This window comes from Formica exsecta, unplaced genomic scaffold (assembly GCF_003651465.1).
Source record: "Formica exsecta isolate Colony F162 unplaced genomic scaffold, ASM365146v1 scaffold82, whole genome shotgun sequence".
Classification (NCBI taxonomy): Eukaryota; Metazoa; Arthropoda; class Insecta; order Hymenoptera; family Formicidae; genus Formica; species Formica exsecta.
The window spans coordinates 20,875-44,171 of NW_021853592.1; the positions used below are offsets into that span (position 1 = coordinate 20,875).

Consider the following 23,297-nt stretch of genomic DNA (forward strand, 5'->3'; position numbering starts at 1 on the left):
GTAAGGGCCGTGGCACATAGAAAAACTTAAGCAGTAAGACTTAAGACTTAAGAATTTCAACCATACGGAATTTTCAGCGTAGCTTACGTTTCAATATGGCTGCCTTACTGTTCGACCGTGATTGGTCAATTCGCTTACGTCTTAACCTTTACTGCTTAAGTTTTTTTATGTGCCCGGGCCCTTAGCACGCTTGAGGCTGGGAGCTGGGACTCGTGTTCCGGCAGTACCCGAGAGTAGACCGATGTATAAGCTTTTGTAATATTCATACACGTGATCCGTTACGCGTGCGTGGCGTACTTATAAGTAGTCGCGTTCCGCTCAGTTATTTATACTGTTTGTCAAAGTGTTAAACCACTTGTTAAAAACGACCAGACAAAGAGATATCCTTAAAGCCCGTATCAGACTACGCATTGAAGATTGAGATTCAAGATTCAAGATTGAAATTTGACCAATCAGGATAAAGAAATTTTAGTCTCTTTTATTCTGGTTAGTCAAATTCCAATCTTTAATCTTCAATCTTAAATTTTCAATGTGCGTAGTCAAATTGATAGTTTTGCGCTCTGTTGATTTTATTGTTTTCTCATCCAATTTCTTTGATTTAGCTTTCTTAACTTTCAATTTTTTTATGGGAGTCTCAGCACTGTCGATATTACTTTCTTTCCATTCATCTAAACATTTGCGCTTTGCTGTTGACTATAATTCATTAATTAATAATTCATAATTTTAATAACAATTTCAAACTATGAAAATAAGTATCAATGAAACAAATTACTTACTTTTTTCTTTTTGGCAGATTTTACTTTTGTAGTTATAATCTTGCCTTGGGGCGACGCGTGGCGCCGGGCGTAGAGTCGCGGCCTGGTAATCGAGAGATTCCAGGTTCGATTCCGCTCGGGTCCCATCCTTCTTTCCACATGCCTCAAAAGAGGTTTTTCCACAGTTTTCCACATTATCATATAAAACTCTATCTATCCTTACCTCCCCACATGCCTCAGAAAGAGGTTTTACACACACACACATTATCCTATAAAATAATTTCTCCCAGAAACTTATTCTCACTATAACCTGTTGTTGGCCAGAATTTGTTGATCTACCCTTGATCACAAGTGGCCAGATAAATTGAAAGAAGAAGAAGATAATCAATCTTGCCTTTCTTGCTGTTCCGTTCTAATCTATAATCAGTTAATTCCTCTATTCCAATTAATCCTTCTATGCCATTGGACAATAAAGTACCTTCCGATGTTATAGGTTTCCATTCACTATCATTAATTCACAGGGTTGGGAAAATTACTTTATAAAAGTAACTTGTTACCATTACCGTCTTTTTTTCTAAAAAGTAACTCGTTACCGTTACTCGTTACCAATTTTAAAAAGTAACTCGTTACCGTTACCGTTACTCAAAAAATAACGAATCGTTACAATTTCCGTTAGTTTTTTTTATATATAACAATAACTTTACATACAATTTTTTAAAATATAAGATCAAATTAAACACTAAAAATTTTTAAACATTGTCTTACAAAGAAACAAGATACCAAAATGAGTTTTCAGTAGTTTTCATGTAATGCTGCATTCCAACACTCTTATCAATATTTTCCTTTGTATGAAAATTATACCGAGTAAATTCAAAAAAAGTAACGATAAAAGTAACTGTTAAATTCGTTACTCGTTACCGAAAAATGTAACGAAGTTACTTTTTCCGTTACAAACAAAATTTGTAACACCGTTACCGTTACAGTTACCGAAAAAAAGTAACTGTAACGGTAACGGCGTTACAAGTAACGCGTTACTTCCCAACCCTGTTAATTCGTTTGGTTTTCATGATTCTAAAATATTTAATTTTATTGTTATATAGGCTTCGGAATGTTCAACATGGTTAGATAACCTCAACAATCGTATGTGTGTGTGTGTGTGTTACGTACGGAATTCTTTTTTTATAATTATTTGACTATAATTAACAATAAATCACACTATACAATAGTGATTAAAGAATTAACTAACAAAAATCACAAATTCAACAATGATAAAAACAAAGAAATGCGCACGTGCCGATGAAATTTGTATAAATAGATATTCAAAATTCAAACATCATCTACAGTTGTTCTCAACAAACTATGAAAGTGAAGATACTAATTCACACACAATCCTTCCTTTTAAAATATATAATTATTCATATACTTACATTTTGTAAAAAAATATGAGTTTTAGAAGGAAATTTATTCTTCATTAACTTTTTTTTTAATCAAATTAAAATAATATAATATTCTCTTCTTCTATTAAAAATAGCAATATATCGATACGATAACGTATACGCACTTTATATAATTAAATTTTTATCCTTGACATACAAAAAAATCTAATTATATAACACGCGCGTGTGTGCTAAAATTTCTCACACGGTAATTGACGGTGACTTGTTGTCGGGAGAGTTTAAGCGTCACTGACAATGAGCGTTATAGAAAACCGGCCCGGTGGTAGCAAGATGGCGTTCCGCGCGACACAGGCATATCGATTGTGTGTGTGGGAGTGTGGGGCGGCCGGCATGGGTGAACCTTCCTTTAAAAATATATAATTATTCATATACTTACATTTTGTAAAAAAGTATGAGTTTTAGAAGGAAATTTATTCTTCATTAACTTTTTTTTAAATCAAATTAAAATAATATAATATTCCCTTCTTCTATTAAAAAAAGCAATATATCGATACGATAACGTATACGCACTTTATATAATTAAATTTTTATCCTTGACATACAAAAAAATCTAATTATATAACACGCGCGTGTGTGCTAAAATTTCTCACACGGTAATTGACGGTGACTTGTTGTCGGGAGAGTTTAAGCGTCACTGACAATGAGCGTTATAGAAAACCGGCCCGGTGGTAGCAAGATGGCGTTCCGCGCGACACAGGCATATCGATTGTGTGTGTGGGAGTGTAGGGCGGCCGGCATGGGTGAAGGCCGTCGGATGCCACATAATTTTCGTAACGGCTCTTCGCGAGACTCAAAGCTGTCCGGACAGATCGAACGATGAACACAATCGGGAGATGATGCCGGGCACATCTTGCCAGTTGGAAACGTCTAACGGTAGTAAGAAATCGGCTTGACTTTTCATCCATCGCGTCTCGGGATCGTCTCTATGAAATTTGACAACGGGCGCGATTCAACCCTTTGCTCTTAAACATGATGTTAGAGATATTATCGCGACTATAATTGTAGCAAATTGTGTGATATTTGATTATCGGCTTAGAAATTTTCGACAACGATTTTCTATATGCTGTTTAGATTTGTGCATGACCGTCGTTATAATTGATTTTTATAATGTCATTTTGACATGTTATTCATTGTATTTGAGAACTGTCCAACGTGTTTTTTATCTCATTAAATTATCCAGCGTTTTCGCACTTAAATTTTATTTTTATTTGAGAAGCATATAATATAATATTGTATGTGTATATGTTAATTAAAGTTTATATATATTATATATTTATTTCCATAGCTATAGATATATATTGATAATAATATTTATTTTATGATGACTAATTCAATATTGATATATAAACTAATTAATTCTCTTTTTTTTCGAAATTATGCAACAGAGCAATATATTTATTGTTTAGATTTTGAGTGGAATACTTTAATGGAGGTCCACCATGAGCCGATTGAAAAAAACTATCAGTTGCTTGAAGAGATTGGCAAGTAAGTATCATTATTTTTAACTGATACTTTCTTTAATAACTATTAATTATTTGATAATGTTTATAAATTTGTAAACTACAGAGGTCAATTTGCTATTGTACGAAAATGCAAGGAAATAAAAACTGATGCATTGTATGCTGCAAAAATAATGAGAAAAAGACGAGTTGCCAGGGGTGTAGCCGCTGCAGATATTGGTAGTTCTTTTATAGTTGTAATACATTGTGGAGATATACTTTCATTTTCAAAATATTATAATAAAGCACTTTTATTTATTTTTTTTTTTTTTTAGCAAGAGAAGCTGGTCTTTTGGCTCGGTTAAGGCATCCTAACATTGTTTCCTTGTACAAAGTAATAGATACAGGAACAACAGTTGTATTGCTTTTGGAATTGATTACTGGAGGTGAATTATTTCATTGGGCTCCATCTGGTGAAATAGAAGCTGCTCATGTGGTACGTAAATATATAGCAGTTAATAAATATTTAGTTATTATTATCCATTAATTTTATATCTTTCTTAAGGTGCGCCAAGTTTTAATGGCACTTAGTCATTTACATTCCCACCAAGTTGCTCATCTGGATATTAAGCCTGAGAATATTCTATTGTCGACACCACCACCGATGCCTAGCATTAAACTAATAGGTAATATCTACAACATTAAAATACTAAAATCATCAATACAAATATACTATTATTTTTACAGATTTAGGTCTATCGCATCGACTGGTACCTGGTTCAGAACACAGAGCATTATTTGGTACACCGGAATTTGTGGCACCCGAAATCGTCAATTATGAACCACTCAGCTTGGGAACCGATCTTTGGGCTGTTGGTGTATTGACGTATATTCTACTGAGCGGAGCTTCGCCATTTTTAGGCGAAGACAAGCAAGAGACATACGCAAACGTTGCTGCTTGCCAGTATCAATTTGACAATGAATATTTCAATAATGTATCCGAGATTGCCAAAGACTTTATACGATCCTTGTTGATCAAGGATCCGAAGTAAGTCGCAAAAAAATTATAGATTTGTGATTTTTTTGTTAGAGATAGAGATGAGAATATCCTAAAAGAGAAAAATTTCCTTATTTTAGAGAAAGAGGAAGTGCTGAATCGTGCCTTAAACATCCTTGGATTCTTACGGTGTGTTCCTGAAAAAACAAAAAAACTTCTCATTGTCCAATAATATTGGTTTATTGTGCATTTTGTTTTTAATGTATTATATATATCGATTCTATGCATTTTTTTTACCAACTTTTGTGTCTCTATATGACATTGATTTTTGTGCTATATCGTATATTATATATACGGAAACTATTTTTCAAACAATATACATTCTTAAGTCAAAAAACAATTTTTCTTTATTATTATACATATATACCTTAGTTACTGAAAAGTATAATCTTTCTTCAAGTTCATGCTTGCTATGTAATAAAACATAGTAATTTTATGATATTATAGAGATAAATTAATTATATAATTTCGACAAAAATTGTATTCTTTCTATGCACAGGAATCTGAAGCCCCTCAGGGTCTCGGTGGAGCAATGATCAGTGCTGTGAAGCGAGGCTGTGTTGAGGCTGTTTCTCAGTTACTGTTGCAGGGTGCTCCATTAAACATAAAAGACTCTGTGAGGAATCTTTTGCTTATTTTGCCAATGTCGAAAGATAATCCGCGGATAAAATGATATAACATGTTATTGTTCAGAAAGAAGACACTCTTTTGCATATCGCTTGCGAGGCTGGCGATGAGGGAATGACGACTCTGCTGATAGAAAGCGGAATCGATCTGGATATACCGAATAAACATGGTCTCACGGCGTTACACGTGGCTGCTCGACACGGGCATATTAATCTGGTCAGACATTTGTGCCTTGCTGGTTGCGACGTCGATAAGACGAATCGCGGGATTCGAGCAGACGTCACTGCGATTAAGTACGGCTATCCGGATATCGCAAATTTATTAGATAAGTTGCGAAATGTAAGTACTTCTACAATACGAGAATGCTTTCCACGTTTGGAGGAATTCTCAATTCTCGTTTTAATCCACTTTTAGCCGAATCAGCGCGAAAATTACATTCGTCAGCTACAACCGACACACAGACCGATAGACCGGCTGCATATAAGACTGCTCGGGCATTGCGCATCTGGGAAATCATCGTTAATCAATTCTTTGAAATCTGGAATATTTAGTTTCGGTTTTTTTCGGAGATCCAGAAGTCAGAATTGTAGCGCGAAGGTATATCATGCTATATAAAATATATAAATTCTGAATAGATATATAAATTCTAAATAATAAAAATTATTGACGTTTAGAGAGAACCAAGTATTGAACTTGATGTGACAAGTAAGCACGGTTCTCTCAGCTTTGAGTATAGCGACAGTGAGTATGAAGGTACTCAGGGGGTGGAATGGAGTCGTGGTAATGTAGGTAAGCGAATTATATTAAAATACTTGGTTTAATAGAGTTATAATATTGTATAATATGGATAAATATTTCTGTAATATATCTTTAATTATGTAATATAATTTATTCAAGTATTTTAAATTTAATCATATTTAATAATATTTATATGCATTGATCAGGTGGCGAGTGCGTTTTTTGGGAGTTATGTGGACGCGAAGAATTTCTAGCATCTTATCACTATGTACTTACATTCCAACAGCCAGCAGTGCATCTTATTACAGTCAGTCTGAGAGAACCACTGACCGTTCAACTTCAGCAGATAAAATTCTGGCTGCAGTTTATCTTAGATCGTATTAATCCAAGTAATGTTGGTAAGGCATTTTTTCATTTCAAATCTTTTTTTTATATCATAATTAATTTGATCAAGGCTTTGGATCAAATTATAATATTTCTGATTTTTGCAATTTTTTTTTCTATTAAAGGGTTTGGCGGCAAATGCAACGACATAAAAGTAATTTTAGTCGGCACTTATGCGCCGGAACCTGTAGCCCCGAATTCTAATGGCGGTAATCTTCTCGCACCGCTTTTGCCATTTCTGAAAGATTTTACATCGATTTTGGGAGAGGAACCTCAAATGGTAGCATTGGATGCAACTAATCCTTCTAGTCCTGGCCTCAAACTCCTAAGATCGTACTTAAATAGTGCAAGAATGGAATTTCTCGAGGTGAAGCGATTACATTTTTTGTACAGATATATAAATATATATCATACTTCATATATAATATTAGAAGAGATATTATCTTCTTCTCATTGCTTTAAATATTATTGCTTATTTATGCAGCAATTAAAATTGGCGAGCAATCTTGTATTTAGCAAATCTTTCTTTTTGTGATGAGAATTTGTATAATCTCTTCTAATTTTAACATTTTATTTTCGCAATCAAATACTATTCATATGTTTTTAATCCATTCCAAAATATATCAGTAATGCATGATATCAGTATGCTTGATACTAAATATGTGCGAGAACAGAACCGTTCAATTTTGCAGCCTGTCAATATAAGCAAGTGCTAATGCAACCTTGTGTAAATAATTACATTCTTGCAAGAATTATATACTAATCTGTACAGCATGTGTAATATATGTGTGCATTAATTCTTCATGAAACGGTTCTGTTCAATGATGGAATACCTCATTACACTGTACGTTATCTGTATAATTCATTCATCAATCTCGAAATTTACAGTATTAATTTGCTGTCGAATCAAGCGTTGACTCCCAGAAGACAATGCGATAATTTCTACTTACTTAAACGATTTTCCTCTCTTATCATCCATGATGCATGGTTGATTTGATATATATATGTACAAATAATTGAAAGCATTGCGAGTACCTTGTGTGTCTCGTGACTATCGATAACATTTGATCGTTTGCGATGTTTGACTGATTGAGCGCACCTTTTCTAATAAACGTTTTCGATATCATATTATTTATATGATATATATCACATCGAATCGAATTTATTAAGAACATATGTTTTAGTTGCTGATTATTTGGCCATTAATGTTTATTAACATCAGCCTTAATGCATGCAATGCATGATGTAGGATGGACCGGAAGTTGCAGAAAGTATTCTCCGACGTGACGCGCCGCGTGCTGCGGCTACGTACGTGCCCCTGGCGAATCTTGATAAACAGGTCGAAATACTTCTCAATTCCTTTAACTAACTGAGTGATGTGTATAAACTGAAACTCTGTATTTTGGTTCAATAGTTGCACTAATGCTTTCTCCCATATATACATACATGCACTATTATTAATCTTAACGAAAAGAAAAAAAAAAATCTCTTTCTATCTCTATTTCTTGTATATATTTTCCGCATCAATGTGTTACCCAGATAGTGCACAATTCCGTTACTATGGATGTTATTCATGTATTATAGAGCGCCTTAGTGTGGACCGGTCTCGCTGAAGCGTGGAAGTCGTACGTGCAATCATTAGAAGTGCCTCCTTTAATGCTTACGCAGGAGGAATTTTTGAACGAGATTCGAAGAATCAATCCTTTAGTTTGTTTGGAACATTGTAGACATCTCGGATTACAATTACAGGTTTGTAGTTTATAATTACAATTTATTTTACAAAAAAAAATGTATTTTCTTTTTTACTGTAAATCTATAAAATAACAGAATTTGGGGGAATGCATTCTTCTGCCTGGAAATCTGATAGTACTTAGTCCCGAGTGGTTTTGGCAGGATGTGCTGAATTGGCAATTGAGTCCCGATCAAAGAGGACGATTGGGCGGTCGAACTACCGGCGTTTATACGTTGGAAGATTTTCAGGCGCGATGTCCATGTCCCGCTGCACAAGCTTTGCAAGCTTTACAAGCGGTGAACTTATGCGTTCCGGTACGTTCGAAGAGAGATCTGATCAATCGATTGATTATTATCTGACTATATCATTTTAGTGCGAAGTAGATGACGACGAAGTGGAATACGAGATACCCTGCTTAAATCTCGTAGAACGTCTTCCAGGTTTATGGGAACCTTGGAAACCATGTTCGAATGCATTATCTCACGCTGGTTTACGTCTTTGTCCAGAAGAAGCACCTTTATATCATTTGACAGCGATATTTACGCATTTACAGGTAATCAATGTCCTTAATTTAAAAAAATATAATAGAAATATTAAAATAATAAAATCGATGTATAGGCGCAACTGAGAAAGATTACTCAAACATGGGATCCAACGAATTCGGATTTATATCAGTGGTGGCGAGGATCAAAACTATGTCTTGGACCTTGCGAGAGCATAATTACCTTTGAAGAAGAAGAACATAGTTGTGTCGAAATCCAAGTTCGCGGACCACGCGGTTCCAGTGCGCAATGCTTCGCTCTTCTCAGCGTGATCTTGGACGCGATGGACACGACTATTGAATTAGTCGCGCCGGGAATGTTACTCGAGAGACATTGGCTAAGTCCTAGCCAGCTTCGAGAATACGACGAGGTCGATGAAGATCAAAACACATACTTAAATTTATTTATTATAAAATAAAAAGATTGATTATTTCTATTTTAACCGATACATTTACAGGTAATTCACTCGTGGGCACCCAGCACAATCATATCGGCTTTAATCGATAAAAATCTCGAAGAGGCAACTCTTAAAAATCCTCTAAACGACCGGCAAGAAACAGTGTGGGAGATAGTCGGCTGTGGGCTGCCGTTGATGGAGAATTACGTTCCTGGACCGAAGCAACCTGTGAAATATATAAAGCCCGCTGTACAACGGCGATTGGCGCAGATGCTAGATCCACCTGATCATCATGGAAGAGATTGGTGCTTACTCGCCGTGAGACTTGGCTTAGGCGATCGCGTAGCCCAACTGGATAGTACAGTAGACAGTCCCACTCTAAGGTATTTCTGAAATAGGCCGATTGCGTCGTACGTAACGCAATTCTTTATTTTGAATTACTTTGATTCGCAGATTGCTAAACTGTGCGGGTGCAGAATGCACCGTTGGTTCGCTGGTACAACAATTACGAGCACTCGATCGCGAAGACGCCGTGCACCTGCTTCTCACGTATACGCCAATTTACGTGTTGTTGATGTCCGTCGACTCGGAAACAGGATCTAATCTTTCCAGATGACGATGTTGCTCTCATCAATGGCGTATTAGCACCTTCTAAACTTTTTTTTTTCCGAGACGTCGCGCGTTTGATGAATTTAAAGTATCGTCTTTCTTATCTCCGCCCAGTGTAAAGTGTACGTTAATTTGTGAAATAAGTGTATATCATAATGTGTATATTAGCACCTTCTAAACTTTTTTTTTTTCCGAGACGTCGCGCGTTTGATGAATTTAAAGTATCGTCTTTCTTATCTCCGCCCAGTGTAAAGTGTACGTTAATTTGTGAAATAAGTGTATATCATAATGTGTAACTTAACTTTAATGATCGATCGCATTGCACTTCGAGTTGAGCGATATTGAAAAAAATCTGTGACATATTTCGTAAACTATTTTATATTTGTTCTCTTTTTCTCTATTTTTTTACTTTGTACTTACTAGCCTACGAGGCATTTGTTAAATTCATACATCGATATTTGTGATATTATCGCAAACGGAAATCGATATCTTGTTACGCTTTTTAGTTTGCATTAATTACAAATATTATATTTGCATTAATTATGCAGATTTATACTGTTTAATACTTATTTTTATTTTTTGATGGTTGCGCACTGTGATTAATATCGTGTTAGTAAACTTCTTGTTGCGCAATTTGCGTTTTTCTCGTTATATATAAAGCTGTTGTGCCAGAGAAGTGATGCATTTACATATTATAATGCGCGATATGATCATATTTGATATTGATATTGTTTCGAGCGATTTTCTTGAAACGCTGATCTTGATATATATATATATATGTATATATGTATATATATACATGTATTACATCTTGCCAAAACTCTGTCAATATGCACCGCTTTTTCAATACTTCGGGATATTTATGAAGCATATATATGCGCAAAAAGAGTGATACAAGCATTCACACAGTCTATTACTTTCAGATATATCGTTCATGTTCAATGATTGAACGACCATATTTTTATTGAATTGTATTCAATGTCTTTACTGCGTGCCATATGCAAAAATTAGTAAGAGTATATCGATACATATACTTCGAAAAAAGATTCAAGATATAATAGTCGCAAATTAACTCTTTCCAAACACGACTGGACTGCATTACTTTTTATTGTCAATAAAATTTTCAATATTATGTAAGTTTACTTACGAATCTATACTTGTGAATCGATCAGAAAATCGAAATCACATAATAGGTATATAAGTTAAGAAATGTTTATGGTTAATCTAATGAAGTTGCATCAAAAACATTCTTAGAATTTCATTCGCGTAGCTCTCTTGTCACATGCAGCATCTCATAGTGGCTTACATGAAGAAGCTATGTGTTATATAATCTGAGACTGTTGTAAAAATAAATCAATCAAATTATTAAATATATCTTTCGCTAGATTTAATTGTCTTATTTTTTATTCTTATTAAATATTTATGATATTATATAAAATTGAAATTTTCATTTTCTATTCACCAATTTTTAGATTCACATCTGATTCCACAGATCGATTGAATTCGCAATTTTTAATTTGACGAATTTTTATAAGAGATTGGGTCAATTTTTAGATCTACAACTTTATAGTTTCATCCTACGAATCCTCTATTAAAAATATAAATTCTTTAATTAAAATTCTACATTTCTCGAATTTCTTAAGCTTCATTCTCGTTTCATCGAAAGCTTCGTCGAAAGCTCCCGCGTTTGACGTTAACCCGCTTACTCGGCGGGGCTGACCAGCGGGAAGATTCGAAGCTGGTCCATGCCGATTGACATTTTAATTAACGGCCTATAATGTCAATCACGTCTGTCGAAGATTGACGTGGACTGGCCAGGCTGTTTACAACGAGAGGTCGATTACGTGGCCGATGGAAAACAGGAACGGGATACTTTTTGGGGGCCGAGAATAGCATGGGAAAGGACGGATATCGCGTTTCGTGAGCAGCCACGTCGATGACGAAGATCGGCGGAGAGCCCGGAGGGTAAGTTTCGGGACGACAGCCAAAGTCCCCAAGCAATTATAGAATTGGATTGGATCGGGGAGTTCGGGAAGGCGGCCGGCACCGTCGTCGACTGATTTCGTTTTATTTTAACTTAGCTGTCGAAGGCATCCGGTTGTGCATTCTCCCCGCGGATCATCGTCACGATCACAGTGAGTGTCCCCTTTAGTAGGAATTTCTCTGCTCGTCCAGCATCATCGCGCGAAATTTATTAAACGATCTGTTGAGGGGTGCTTTACGCAATCTATTAATCGCGCTCGATACGCGCGATTAATAGAGTGATAATATTATCGTTGAATGAGACGAGGTAAAACCTCGCGGTGAATAATACGAGATAATTCTTGGTTGCACCACCCGTGTCTTCCTTTTTCGTTATACTTATATATATATATATATAAGGTACAAATTTTATTTACCAAATTTTATTATAATTATTAAAATAACATGGATATCATTCAATTCATATTTAAATTAAAGACGCGATTTATAAATTCGAAGATTAGTCACATAATTATCAGGATACTTTTTATCTCATACTTTTAGCCTATCTATATTCGCATTATAGTTTTGTGAGATCGATTAAGATAATTAATAAGGGAGAAGCTCGAAATTATCGCGCATCACGATGGAGGCGATCAAGAAGAAAATCGCGGCGCTGAAGCTAGAGATGGACGTTGCAAGTGAGAAGGTCGAAGTTAATGAGACGAAAGCGAAACAGGAGAATATAAGAGCCGACAGGCTAAACGATGACCTTAGGGATCTAGAGAAAAAATTGGTCCAAATGGAACGCGATTATAGTGTCACAAAAGCTAACTTGGAGCAATCGACCGCCGATCTGGAGCAGTGCGAAAAATCTTGGTCTAAAGTATGTAATAATGATTAGCATTAATGATTTTTGTAAATTAGAGCACTTACAGAAAGATGAACAGTATTTTTATAAACTTGTCATAATATTTTAAATATGATAAAACTATAAAGAATTTGAAATGCTATACTATATTTTCATCTCTATAAAATATCTACTAAAAAATTAAAAGAGCTTTTTATTTATATCAATTAATATATATATACATATAGGCTGAGCAAGATCGTACTATTTTGACAAAGAAAGTACAGGAGATCGAAGCCAGTCTTCACAAAAAGGAGGAATTGCGTCTTTCTGCTCAGACAAAACTGGCACGTGCAACTGAACTCGCGGACGACGCGCAAAGGTTTATTGTTATTATTGCAAGTTTTAATTTTATGCAAATTATGCATTACAGTCGTAAATTTTAGTAAACGTGAATTGAAATGATATGTTATACAGTAATACTCAATAAACCAATATTATCTTTCTTTCTTCTTACGTGCAGAATGTGTAACGTTCTGGCGGATAGAAGTCGTTTGGACGAAGAACGTATGGGAAAATTGATGTCGGAGCTGAAGGATGCAAGATTAATTGCCGAGGATGCCGACGCAAAATCTGATGAAATAGCTAGGAAATTACAGTTTGTGGAAGAAGAGTTGGAAGCTGCTGAAGAAAGAGTGAAAACCAGCGAAGCGTAAGTGTACTAATTAAAGCTTGCGTTTCATATCCGTGTATATAAATTATCTCACATTGAGAAATTTCTTTATAGCAAAATTATAGAACGCGAGGACGAACTCTTCATCGTACAAAATATTGTGAAATCTCTCGAAGTATCTGAGGAAAAGGTGACGTACTATAATACGCTGCAAGAATTATTATTAGCACTGCATTATATCATTTCTGGATTATTCTAATTTTTAGGCGAATCAACGAGTAGAAGAGTTTAAAATACAACTGAAATCCTTGAAAAAGAAATTGAAGGAGGCGGAGAAACGCGCGATTACTGCCGAAAGGACGGTTAAGACCTTGCTAAAGGAAGTGGATATGAAGGAAGGTACGAAAAGAAGCATATTATTTCAGAAAATTTGTTACAAATTAATTCTAAAAAAGATAAATAATATTCTTTTTTTCGTATGCATTATCGACAAATTGCTATTTGTTTTTAGATGAGCTAAGGGAAGAGAAGGAAAAATACAAGGCAGTCTGCGACGATATGGACTTGACGTTTGCCGAAATGACAGGATATTAAAATTCTGCGAACGAATTTGAATTGATTCTCGCTGTTACTCCTACGCTTTTTTCGTTTATTCGCTATCGTCTAACACAAACATTTCATTATTTCGATCTGCTGTGCTTAGACGCTGCGCAATGCTGATTTGTTTTATAATATAAAGTGCCATGAGCGAAATTAGGAATAATCCGCTTCGCGCAATAATCTACTGATAAATAAGGCAATACAAGTATCGCTTGCTATTATAATTGCTTCGCTTTGTGTAACGCTTTGCCAACTGGTTCACGGTCGCTCGTAGTCCGTGTCGATTGAAGATTGATGATTTCATCTATTTTTTCTTTCAGAGGCATTGGAGGGATTTATTACCGTCCATTACGCGCAAATGAAATTATGATATTGCGGATCCTTTTTATCGTTCTACGTAAAATCTGTATTTTCAATAAACGATACCACAAATTATCCTGAGGGTGGGGATACCTATAAATTATACTTTTTATCCTTTATTTATTATAATGCTTCAATTATTATATACGAAGATTCAAAATATGACTATAAATAAATAATAGAAATAATGAATAATATTTAATGTTTCATTTTTTTAAATTATTTCTTTAATATGATATATTTAATATTAATAATATAATTTTTCCTAATATATTAAGTATATTATTTAAAATAGATGGAAATAATATATAACTGCGAGATATACACTATAATACGTTTATTGTTATATTACATATTGAAAATAATTATATGTTGAAAACATTATTAGTTTTAAAATGCAAAGGATGTATCTGTTATTTTAAATTGCAAAATATATATTATAAGATCTTAAATAGTAAATCGTAAAATTTTAAAAGCAAAATTACTATTTTTATAATAATTATTTATATTAAGCTTAAAATAAAAGGCTTACCACCGATGCAATCGGCAGCGACAATCGACACAACAAAATACATCACTGCTTTAAGAAGTTCAAGAATTCGTTTGAGTCTAACTAAAGCAGCAATCGCTTTTGCTCTTTTGCATTGCATTGAGCCTATAAAACATTGTTCTCATCGGTCACCGAGTACAGTAACCTGCGAGCACATCGCATTTGATACTTCGTTAGTGTTTCTACAGTAATTCAAAATTTTATTTAGCAGAGTGCGAATTATATTAAATCAAAGATCATCATTTTTTTTTTTGCAACGAGAAAAGATATTTCAAAGTGAGTGTTTCTATTCAAAGTGTGCATCCCTTCAAAGAATATTTTCAATTGAACATTTAGGATCGATTAAGAAACATAACAATAACATCCCAAAACAGATATCAAAAATTATTAAAAAGTAATTTTTGCGCAATAAATATTTAGTTAATTAATAAAAGTTAATTTTCGTGATTCATTGCCAATTGGTAAGATGGGGGTTTAAAAGCAATTTAGAATCACTCAATTTATATTAAAAATTTTATTGAATTAATATAATTTTGATTAATTTTTGAAAAAAATGTTTCCATTTATATGTAGCTTTCCAATGAACGCCATTAAGAAACAATTACAAATGCTAAAGCTCGAGAAAGATCTCGCGATGGACAAAGCTGATCTTTGCGATCAGCAAGCGAAAGAGGCAAATCGGAAGGAAGAAAAACTGAGAGATGAAGTCCGCGAACTGGCGAAAAAATTGATGCAAATGGAACATGATCTTAAAGTGAGCAAGACTCAACTGACAAAATCAAACAAGGGCCTTGAGATGAAGGAGAGAATCTATATCGTGGTTAGTGAGTCAAAAAAAATATATCGTGCGTTCTCGAATCGATTTACCTTTTGTTAATTGTAAAATTGCAGACGCAGTCTGAACTGGCTGTGTTAAATAGAAAAATGCAACAGTGCATGCAGAATCTAGAAAAATCCGAGGAACGACGTTTGTCGGCTCAAGCGAAGCTCACGCAGGCCATGGAAACTGCGGAAGATGCAAAGCGGTATATATACATATATGCATATTTATTTTTATATAAAGTTCATTATGCAATACTTTGTATATTGAGTTATAATAATATTATTAATAGTTTTTATTATAATAGTATTATTAATTAATTATATTTTATGAGTTTTTATAAGAAGTGTATCACATGTAGTTGGTATAATATAAGAAATATTACATTTGATACGTGTTATCTATAAAAGTTATATCACTATAAACGTTAGATTTTTATTGGTACCATCATCATTTCCATAGTGAAAAAAGTTATGAGTTATCATAATCGTAAAGTGATTCTTATTCAGCATCTGTAAAGTCCTGGAGAATAGAAGCAAGCAGGACGAAGAAAGGATGGACCAATTGATGACGCAATTGAAGGAAGCGAGACTCATCGCCGAAGACGCTGACACTAAATCGGACGACATTTCAAAAAAATTGGCTTTTGTCGAGGACGAGCTCGAAGCGGCAGAAGAAAGGGTTAAATCAAGCGAGGCGTACGTATCGCCTGCAATTCTCTAAATATAAAGACTGCATTCTTTTCGGCTGAATCCATTCTCATCTATTTTCAGTTTGCTTAAACAAGAACATCTCACAACGTATATCCTTTTTTTGAAGATCATTTATTTTTGCAAGATCTTTTATGTATACGCAATATGTAATTTTATATATATAATATCTTATAATATGTACTAATGTGTATAATTATGCATTTTAGGAAAATTCTTGAGAGAGAGGACGAGTTATTTATTGTCGGCAATATACTAAAGTCCTTAGAAGTGTCCGAAGAGAAAGTAACACTCGTTTTCTACTAATTATTTTATTCGTTTTATATTTTAAAAATTAAAAATGAACTGTCTATTGCAGGCTAATCAAAGGGTGGAAGAGTTTAAAGCGCAACTGAAGGAATTAAAAGTGAAACTAAAAACTGCCGAAAAACGTGCTATAATTGCCGAAAAAACTGTCAAGATATTTACGAAAGAAATGGACAAGAGAGAAGGTGATAATCATATTACATATGCGTTTTATTATTACGCGTTATATATGCATAATATGCGTTATATTATTACACATATTATATATAGCGTTTCTACAAGTTTTCAATTTTTCAAATTTGTCAAATATCAATTGTTATTAATAAAATAATTATTGTCTATGTTTTTAGATTATTTGTCAAAAGAAAAGGAAAAGTACAAATTCATCTGCAATGATCTGGACTCTACGTTTTCAGAACTTACGGGATATTGAACTTGATTTTTCCGTCAAATGTTCAATCGATTATCTCTAATCGAGTTTGCATTGCGTAAATATAAATATAATCGCAATACTTACGTTTATTGAATCATTTGTTTTTAAGGTTCGACCAGAAAAAATCCATTCTGATACTTTACACGATATCAATTTATTTAATCGATTCTACGATCGACACAATGCATCAAAATGCCGTACCACAGATTTAATACAGTTTAAATTTAATCGCACGATTCGTTTTTTTAATCGTACAACCTCCGATCGCAGAACGGAGAGAAAACTTTGCGAGCCTCTTCATTTCACTGAGACTCTCGCGATGTCTCTTGCGCCGATACCCTTCCTTTTTCTACAACGACGTTAATCGTAGTTATAATAACAATTATCCGTTTGATTTATTCACTCGCCTCCATTCATATCGATGCAACAATTAAAGTGCATTCTCCGAGCTGCACGGATTATCGCAAAGAGTGACGAGGGGTGCACCGAGTTATATCACTGCATCATCCTTCGAGGACCGTATAATCATTCGCGAACAAAAATACTTCATCGCAATTGAGATCTTAACGTATCAGATGTAATCAGATAAATAGAAAGATTATCTAATTCGGATTATATTTTTGTAAAAAACTTCTCACAGTCTGTAAAAAATTCGTTGATTAATTTTCCTCGAGATGGTCGTTTATAAAAAATTTATCATTAATTATTTATATACGATTATGATAATGAAGAGAACTGGTCCCCATAAAAGATTACGAGAAGAGATTGACAGAACTCGGTCGGTCCATGACGCAAGAAAAATGTACAAAAATCGTGTCGACGACAACGTCTCGCAATTATACCACGACGAATCGCACTTCGTCTTCTCCGAAAATCGTCTTATCGATTTAATCGAATACTACAAGTTTGATTGACGTGCTTCCCTTATATACATTAACATACGCGCCGTACATGCTTCTGTATGTACGCGCCTTGATGCCCGTGTACTCAACATATGTATTTATATACGTATATCTACGGCCTCGTCTTCGTAGTGTCGCGCACACAGTTTTCCTTAAGTTACCGATATTACTTTACGATAAATCCGTGAAATTTTTAAACGTCACTTACAATATTCTGACATGTGAGATTAGAATTTCTTAACTTTTCCTAAACTGTTTTTTCGTAAGATCAAAGTTATCGTCGACGTGTGTACAGAGATGTACAATAAATTCGGAACAGTCTCCTTCGCGCTTAAATAAACTAGAAAATGGCAATACGTGCGCCATCACAAAGAGAGAGAAGTCCGAATATAAAAAACATCGTACAGTATACTTAACTATTTAAAGAGACACTTGGAGGAGGGTGGAAGAAGATCAACAATAACTCCACTTCACTTGGAAGTCACTTGGATGTAGATAAATATTACAAAAAACGTCTTTTTTTGAAGTATGTAAAACGATCTCATTATTATCCCTTTTTGTACACGATAAATGATCTGCGGGATGGCAGTGTCGCGGAAATATTGGAAGCTCGCGAGGCAGTAGAATGCGCGCGTTTAATTAATTCTAACGGCAATTTTTTATTAGTACTTTCGATTTCAGTCTGAAGAAGAGTTGCGCTGGTACAACTTATTGCATAATAGTAAGATTGGTCGCGTCGGATCATGAGGTTTCGAGGTGCGCGACATTAGAAGAGAGATTTCTTAGAGGGGAGAGAAAGACGGTTCTCTTTCTCTGAAGCGCCTCCGCCGAATTTTATAGCGCAGGAAACGAGATCGTTGCGATCAGCTGATTCGCGCTTGATACTTCCGATCGTGTGTATATCGCGCTTCGCGCACAGAAAAAACATTCTACATAGAAGTCTTAGGATTAATAACGGACTTAAAGTAATCAACGGTGCTATTATTAATACGTATAATAAACTTTACAACGCAACAGAGCCCAATCAATCCATCAACGTTCTCCGTCTTGGAGACTTGGAAGTCTGTGTCTTCTCTCTTCCCCGATTCATTCGCGTATCTCATCCCAATCTTTAAAATAACATGCGCGCACCGAACATAGACGTGCATTATTTCCAAAGTGGCTTCAGACTGCTTTATACATTTACGCGGAATAGAAGAAAATCTTTTTAAAATGTTAATATAAATAAAATTGACTTATCCAGAGAATATTCAGATAATGAAAACTTACACGTATTAAAAATAATCAAAACTATAGCATTTAAATGGCAAAAGATAATAGAATAAAATAAAGATTAATATATAGAGAAATTATGATAGATAATAAATTAGATTATAGATATTAAATATCTCTCAAACAAATTTCTTATACGTGATTAAAAATGTTGTAGATACAAATTAAATATATTCAACACATATAAATAAAGAAACATTATGTAATAAATATTATATATACTAATTAAAAGTGATCAAAAAGATGTAAAGAGATATGTATACGAAAAGTGGCATAAAATTAACACGATAAATTGATAAAAATAAAGAAATATTTGTAGTAGATGTTCGAAATAGAAGCAAATGCAGTCTGCCACCGTTTTCGTTCATGATGTGCGAAGGATTCTTCTGTGCTCTGTTCATATGATTAAGTCTTTGGTCTCGAATGGATCGCCCGCCGGCGAACGACTCGCAGCGGTCTGAGCAAATTGTCGTTTTGGCACGCATTCGCACACGCGATTCGACAATCATCCACACACTCGGACTCGGACTCACTCACGCACTCTACGCACTCCATGCGTCGCGTCACGGACAAGGAAGAGGAGACGCACGCACTTTTAGATACTTTCGACTAACTCTCTCTCGACTCGATCAACGAAGAAGCACATTTATAGAAGAACAGTTGTATAGTTTCGCCCTTTCTGTCATATATTATTAATTAAATATTAGAAAAGCTGATATATCTCTGCGAAGAATGTAAATTTTTTTTTATAAATTATGAATTGAGTTGTGAAAGATAATAGCTTAATTTAAAAATTGTAAGAGTATAAGAGTTTTTTTTCTTTATATAGCAAAAAAGTCATTCTTTTTTTATTCGGCCCGATATACGCGTCTGTTCTTCTATACTCGTCCACTTCGTTGCCTTGATCTTCTTTACAATCTTATTTATATGCACGCCTCTCTCCCTATCAATCGTTTTTAACGAGTAGAATGTAATTTATCTATCGACAGAAATGTGCCCGTGGCAGTCGAGTAGTTCTACCAATGAGACCATAAGGGAATTCTCGACGAGACATGAGAAGGAAATATTAATTTACCTAATCTTTGGCCCATGGGGTTGAAAAAGGAAGGAGGGGAGAAAGTAGGAGAGAGGAGAGAGAGTTCCTACTATGGAAGAGTGATACCATGCGGTGGTACAGATTAGACGGCGATGGAGTAATCCGACGAAGGATTGTTCTGAGTGCTCGGTCTTGACCACAGAGAACTCCTCAGGCCAAGTTTCAGCTTCTTCAGAGAATCAATGTCGCATTCGGCCTCGCTGAGCTCCGGCCGGTCCCCGTTCCCCGGCGTAGGCACAACCGCCCCCTGATTGCCGCCGACAAACGCGGTCTCCGCGACCGAGATCGGCGGAAGTAGTGTGCGTAGAGAGCTCCTGCTGGGAACATGCCATCTTACGAGATAGCCAAGAGAAACAGACGAGACTTACTGACGGATGTTGCGAATGAGCGATGATGAAGTAATCGAGTGATTAAGTGCCATAGATGTTTAATTAACACTTGTGTCAATATTTTTTCATATAATAATGATTTTTCAGATTGCTCCTAATTTCTCTGATATCCGAATAAAAGACGAGACAAATATGAATTTTTTACGGTTGAGAACCACTCGAATACTTTTAGGTACGTTGACACGGCGTGAGATTTTCTGGGAAACTAGAAATTATGGAGAATTATGACAAAAAAAGCAAGCGATGATGATTTGCGCTTGACGAATTTGAATCATTACCTTGATCGCCCCCTTCGTGGCAGTGACTTCTGTTCGGACATGGGAGAAATGTCCGAAGAGGTGCTCGACGTGCCGTGATAGATAAAATCCGAAACCGCGCGAACTGAAACAATATATCGTTAGAATATCAATGAGTCGATAACGTTTTAATTAAATTCAGATTAAATACTATGTTTTAGTTTGCCAGCATCCAGTTGATTCGATGACTCCGTGCGTGAGCTTATCAGTTGGTCCGGGTCAGACTCGCTCTCGTCGCTCTCGACATCGCCCGGGGTTTGCTGCTTTCTCTGTTGCCGCCTTCTCGACGAAACGCTCTTCATGCTCTGTGTAGATTAGATCTTTATGCTAATCGCAATAATTCTCGTAACAGAGACTTATATCCCAATCTCCATAATCGTATTAAATGTTCAATTCTTATTCTTAATCAACAGTTTTATATATATATATATATATAAATTTAAAAAAGATTTTATATTAGATTTCTCTCTCTGTCATTTATTTTTAATTCAATTATTTTAAATTTATTAAATAATATTTTAAAATTCTCTTTGAATCTCTTTCTCTCTCCCAAATAAAAAAATTTAATCATAATAATAATATGCTAATTTAGAAAAAATCTAGTTAGTGCATATACCGTTGCCGCTGGTGGGGGACTCGCGCATCCTTCGGTCATGGCGTGCTCGTGATACATGAAGCTGTGCAGAAGGGTATTGTTCGGATGAAGACCGGCCGCTGTGGCCTCCGCCGCGCCTCCCAGTCCTCCCAATGCGCCCAACCCTGCCAGGCTTGCCCCGCCACCCTCCGAAAGCTGGAACGTAGCGTACGGCGAAATGTCCTCCGCTGTCTCTGTAACCCATCAGAGGCATTGCCTACCTTTCAAATCGCGTCGGGCTAACTGTTTCAGTCGTCCATTCGTTTCGAGCGAATGAAGAAGCGTAAAAATTCGCTTCGAATTTCCGTTTGGTTATTATTTCTTAAAAACAGATTCATTTCTCTCTCTGTCATTTATTTTTAATTCAATTATTTTAAATTTATTAAATAATATTTTAAAATTCTCTTTGAATCTCTTTCTCTCTCCCAAATAAAAAAATTTAATCATAATAATAATATGCTAATTTAGAAAAAATCTAGTTAGTGCATATACCGTTGCCGCTGGTGGGGGACTCGCGCATCCTTCGGTCATGGCGTGCTCGTGATACATGAAGCTGTGCAGAAGGGTATTGTTCGGATGAAGACCGGCCGCTGTGGCCTCCGCCGCGCCTCCCAGTCCTCCCAATGCGCCCAACCCTGCCAGGCTTGCCCCGCCACCCTCCGAAAGCTGGAACGTAGCGTACGGCGAAATGTCCTCCGCTGTCTCTGTAACCCATCAGAGGCATTGCCTACCTTTCAAATCGCGTCGGGCTAACTGTTTCAGTCGTCCATTCGTTTCGAGCGAATGAAGAAGCGTAAAAATTCGCTTCGAATTTCCGTTTGGTTATTATTTCTTAAAAACAGATTCATAAATATTTTTTTTTATATTATTAAGATTGTGGTTTTTTAAGAATTAGGTGGTTTTCTTTTAACTTAAATTTATTAATTTTTTTCTGTTCCAGGCGAATATATGTACATATAATACTCATATGTGAAGTGTGTTGTCTTCTCTTTGCAGCTTCATTTTTAGGCAATTTTGTTTTACCATTGAGCGGCGCTAAAGGCGACCGACTCTTACCTGCGTAACAGTAATTATAGTACCAAACCTGGCAGTTGTCCAGATCGAAACAAAGGTTCACCTGGAATCTTGTCAGGTCCAGCGCCCGTATTTGCCGCTTGTTGCAGAGCCACTTTGTGTATCGTGGCATAATAACGCTCTCGTTGTGTTTCGGCATTTTGTTGATTCTCTTGGGATTCTTTCATCGGCCGTTGCACCGGACCCCCCAAATATCCTGGCAAACGCATCTTTTTATTAATCGCTCTCAGCATTATTTTTTTCATATATTAAAAAAATATTTGCAGATATATTTAGAATACAGTATTGTTGATAGAATATATTTAAATATAAAATTAAAATTAATAACAAAAACTATTTTATAAAATAAATTTGAGAAATAATTGCATGTTCGTCAAAGTGAACTCACTGTTCCTCCAACGAAAGGCGACGATTACCGCTGCGGCGACCAGCGCGATAGTAGCCACGATCAATGGCAGTATCACTTTAATGTCCGCATAAAACGGCATGACCGACGTTATTCCGCGCTTTGACAGTCCTGGAGGCGGTGATTCTGCAAAGTTACAGAAACACAGTGCTTTTGGATATATGTGTTAAAACGTAGTAGTTCTATCGGATGGCGTAGCTTGACTGTCGTTTCCTGAATTGCTTAAA

At 35.4% G+C, this 23,297-nt stretch overlaps 5 protein-coding genes across 13 annotated transcripts in view; 3 read left to right on the forward strand and 2 right to left on the reverse strand.

Moving 5' to 3' along the window:
- LOC115244439 (ATP-dependent RNA helicase ddx24-like) overlaps positions 1-1,826 on the reverse strand; it is a 4,845-nt gene extending 3,019 nt beyond the window's left edge. Inside the window, 3 exon segments of the mRNA XM_029822064.1 lie at positions 777-918; positions 1,095-1,272; positions 1,810-1,826. Coding sequence (XP_029677924.1) covers positions 777-918; positions 1,095-1,272; positions 1,810-1,822 — 333 coding nt within the window. The 5' untranslated portion in view covers positions 1,823-1,826.
- Positions 1,827-2,698: 872 nt separating this feature from the next.
- Positions 2,699-9,888, forward strand: LOC115244456 (death-associated protein kinase 1-like). 6 transcript variants are annotated; one of them, XM_029822098.1, is made up of 20 exons: positions 2,699-3,088; positions 3,598-3,697; positions 3,779-3,891; positions 3,987-4,147; positions 4,217-4,337; positions 4,399-4,699; positions 4,789-4,837; positions 5,208-5,324; positions 5,402-5,674; positions 5,750-5,932; positions 6,010-6,124; positions 6,280-6,471; positions 6,583-6,824; positions 7,707-7,796; positions 8,042-8,206; positions 8,285-8,503; positions 8,563-8,742; positions 8,808-9,101; positions 9,189-9,511; positions 9,582-9,888. In XM_029822098.1, exons 1-20 carry the CDS (start codon positions 3,046-3,048, stop codon positions 9,742-9,744), a joined length of 3,444 nt encoding a protein of 1,147 aa, XP_029677958.1. In that variant the 5' UTR covers positions 2,699-3,045; the 3' UTR covers positions 9,745-9,888. The 6 variants fall into 6 exon arrangements, with proteins under 6 accessions (XP_029677958.1, XP_029677959.1, XP_029677960.1 ...); XM_029822099.1 differs by having other exon boundaries at positions 2,700-3,088; positions 3,619-3,697; XM_029822100.1 differs by having other exon boundaries at positions 2,700-3,085; positions 3,619-3,697.
- A 1,929-nt stretch (positions 9,889-11,817) lies between these two features.
- Positions 11,818-14,263, forward strand: LOC115244467 (tropomyosin-2-like). 4 transcript variants are annotated; one of them, XM_029822127.1, is made up of 7 exons: positions 11,818-11,872; positions 12,286-12,585; positions 12,798-12,931; positions 13,073-13,261; positions 13,337-13,412; positions 13,489-13,621; positions 13,734-14,263. In XM_029822127.1, the coding sequence occupies exons 2-7, from the start codon at positions 12,346-12,348 to the stop codon at positions 13,814-13,816; spliced, it is 855 nt and encodes a 284-aa protein (XP_029677987.1). In that variant the 5' UTR covers positions 11,818-11,872; positions 12,286-12,345; the 3' UTR covers positions 13,817-14,263. The 4 variants fall into 4 exon arrangements, with proteins under 4 accessions (XP_029677987.1, XP_029677986.1, XP_029677989.1 ...); XM_029822126.1 differs by having other exon boundaries at positions 11,837-11,872; positions 12,264-12,585; XM_029822129.1 differs by having other exon boundaries at positions 11,841-11,872; positions 12,317-12,585.
- Positions 14,264-15,312: 1,049 nt separating this feature from the next.
- LOC115244412 (tropomyosin-2-like) lies at positions 15,313-17,040 on the forward strand. Its single transcript, XM_029822017.1, has 6 exons — positions 15,313-15,552; positions 15,624-15,757; positions 16,062-16,250; positions 16,472-16,547; positions 16,621-16,753; positions 16,919-17,040. Exons 1-6 carry the CDS (start codon positions 15,313-15,315, stop codon positions 16,999-17,001), a joined length of 855 nt encoding a protein of 284 aa, XP_029677877.1. The 3' UTR covers positions 17,002-17,040.
- Positions 17,041-17,136: 96 nt separating this feature from the next.
- LOC115244510 (Down syndrome cell adhesion molecule-like protein Dscam2) overlaps positions 17,137-23,297 on the reverse strand; it is a 174,797-nt gene continuing 168,636 nt past the window's right edge. Inside the window, exons 26-31 of the mRNA XM_029822201.1 lie at positions 23,053-23,196; positions 22,708-22,860; positions 22,083-22,294; positions 21,108-21,261; positions 20,939-21,041; positions 17,137-20,603 (exon numbers count right to left, since the gene is read on the reverse strand). Coding sequence (XP_029678061.1) covers positions 20,354-20,603; positions 20,939-21,041; positions 21,108-21,261; positions 22,083-22,294; positions 22,708-22,860; positions 23,053-23,196 — 1,016 coding nt within the window. The 3' untranslated portion in view covers positions 17,137-20,353. The remainder of the gene's footprint in view (positions 20,604-20,938; positions 21,042-21,107; positions 21,262-22,082; positions 22,295-22,707; positions 22,861-23,052; positions 23,197-23,297) is intronic.

Bases quoted from the DNA above. Each gene is read 5' to 3' on its own strand.
- LOC115244467 (XM_029822127.1), top strand. From the start codon at position 12,346: ATGGAGGCGATCAAGAAGAAAATCGCGGCGCTGAAGCTAGAGATGGAC. The intron at 12,586-12,797 runs GTATGTAATAAT...ATATACATATAG, and splicing joins GCGAAAAATCTTGGTCTAAA to GCTGAGCAAGATCGTACTAT. The intron at 12,932-13,072 runs GTTTATTGTTAT...TCTTACGTGCAG, and splicing joins CTCGCGGACGACGCGCAAAG to AATGTGTAACGTTCTGGCGG.
- LOC115244412 (XM_029822017.1), top strand. From the start codon at position 15,313: ATGAACGCCATTAAGAAACAATTACAAATGCTAAAGCTCGAGAAAGAT. The intron at 15,758-16,061 runs GTATATATACAT...ATTCTTATTCAG, and splicing joins ACTGCGGAAGATGCAAAGCG to CATCTGTAAAGTCCTGGAGA. The intron at 16,251-16,471 runs GTACGTATCGCC...TATGCATTTTAG, and splicing joins AGGGTTAAATCAAGCGAGGC to GAAAATTCTTGAGAGAGAGG.
- LOC115244456 (XM_029822098.1), top strand. From the start codon at position 3,046: ATGATGCCGGGCACATCTTGCCAGTTGGAAACGTCTAACGGTA. The intron at 5,933-6,009 runs GTATATCATGCT...ATTGACGTTTAG, and splicing joins GTCAGAATTGTAGCGCGAAG to AGAGAACCAAGTATTGAACT. The intron at 8,207-8,284 runs GTTTGTAGTTTA...ATAAAATAACAG, and splicing joins ATCTCGGATTACAATTACAG to AATTTGGGGGAATGCATTCT.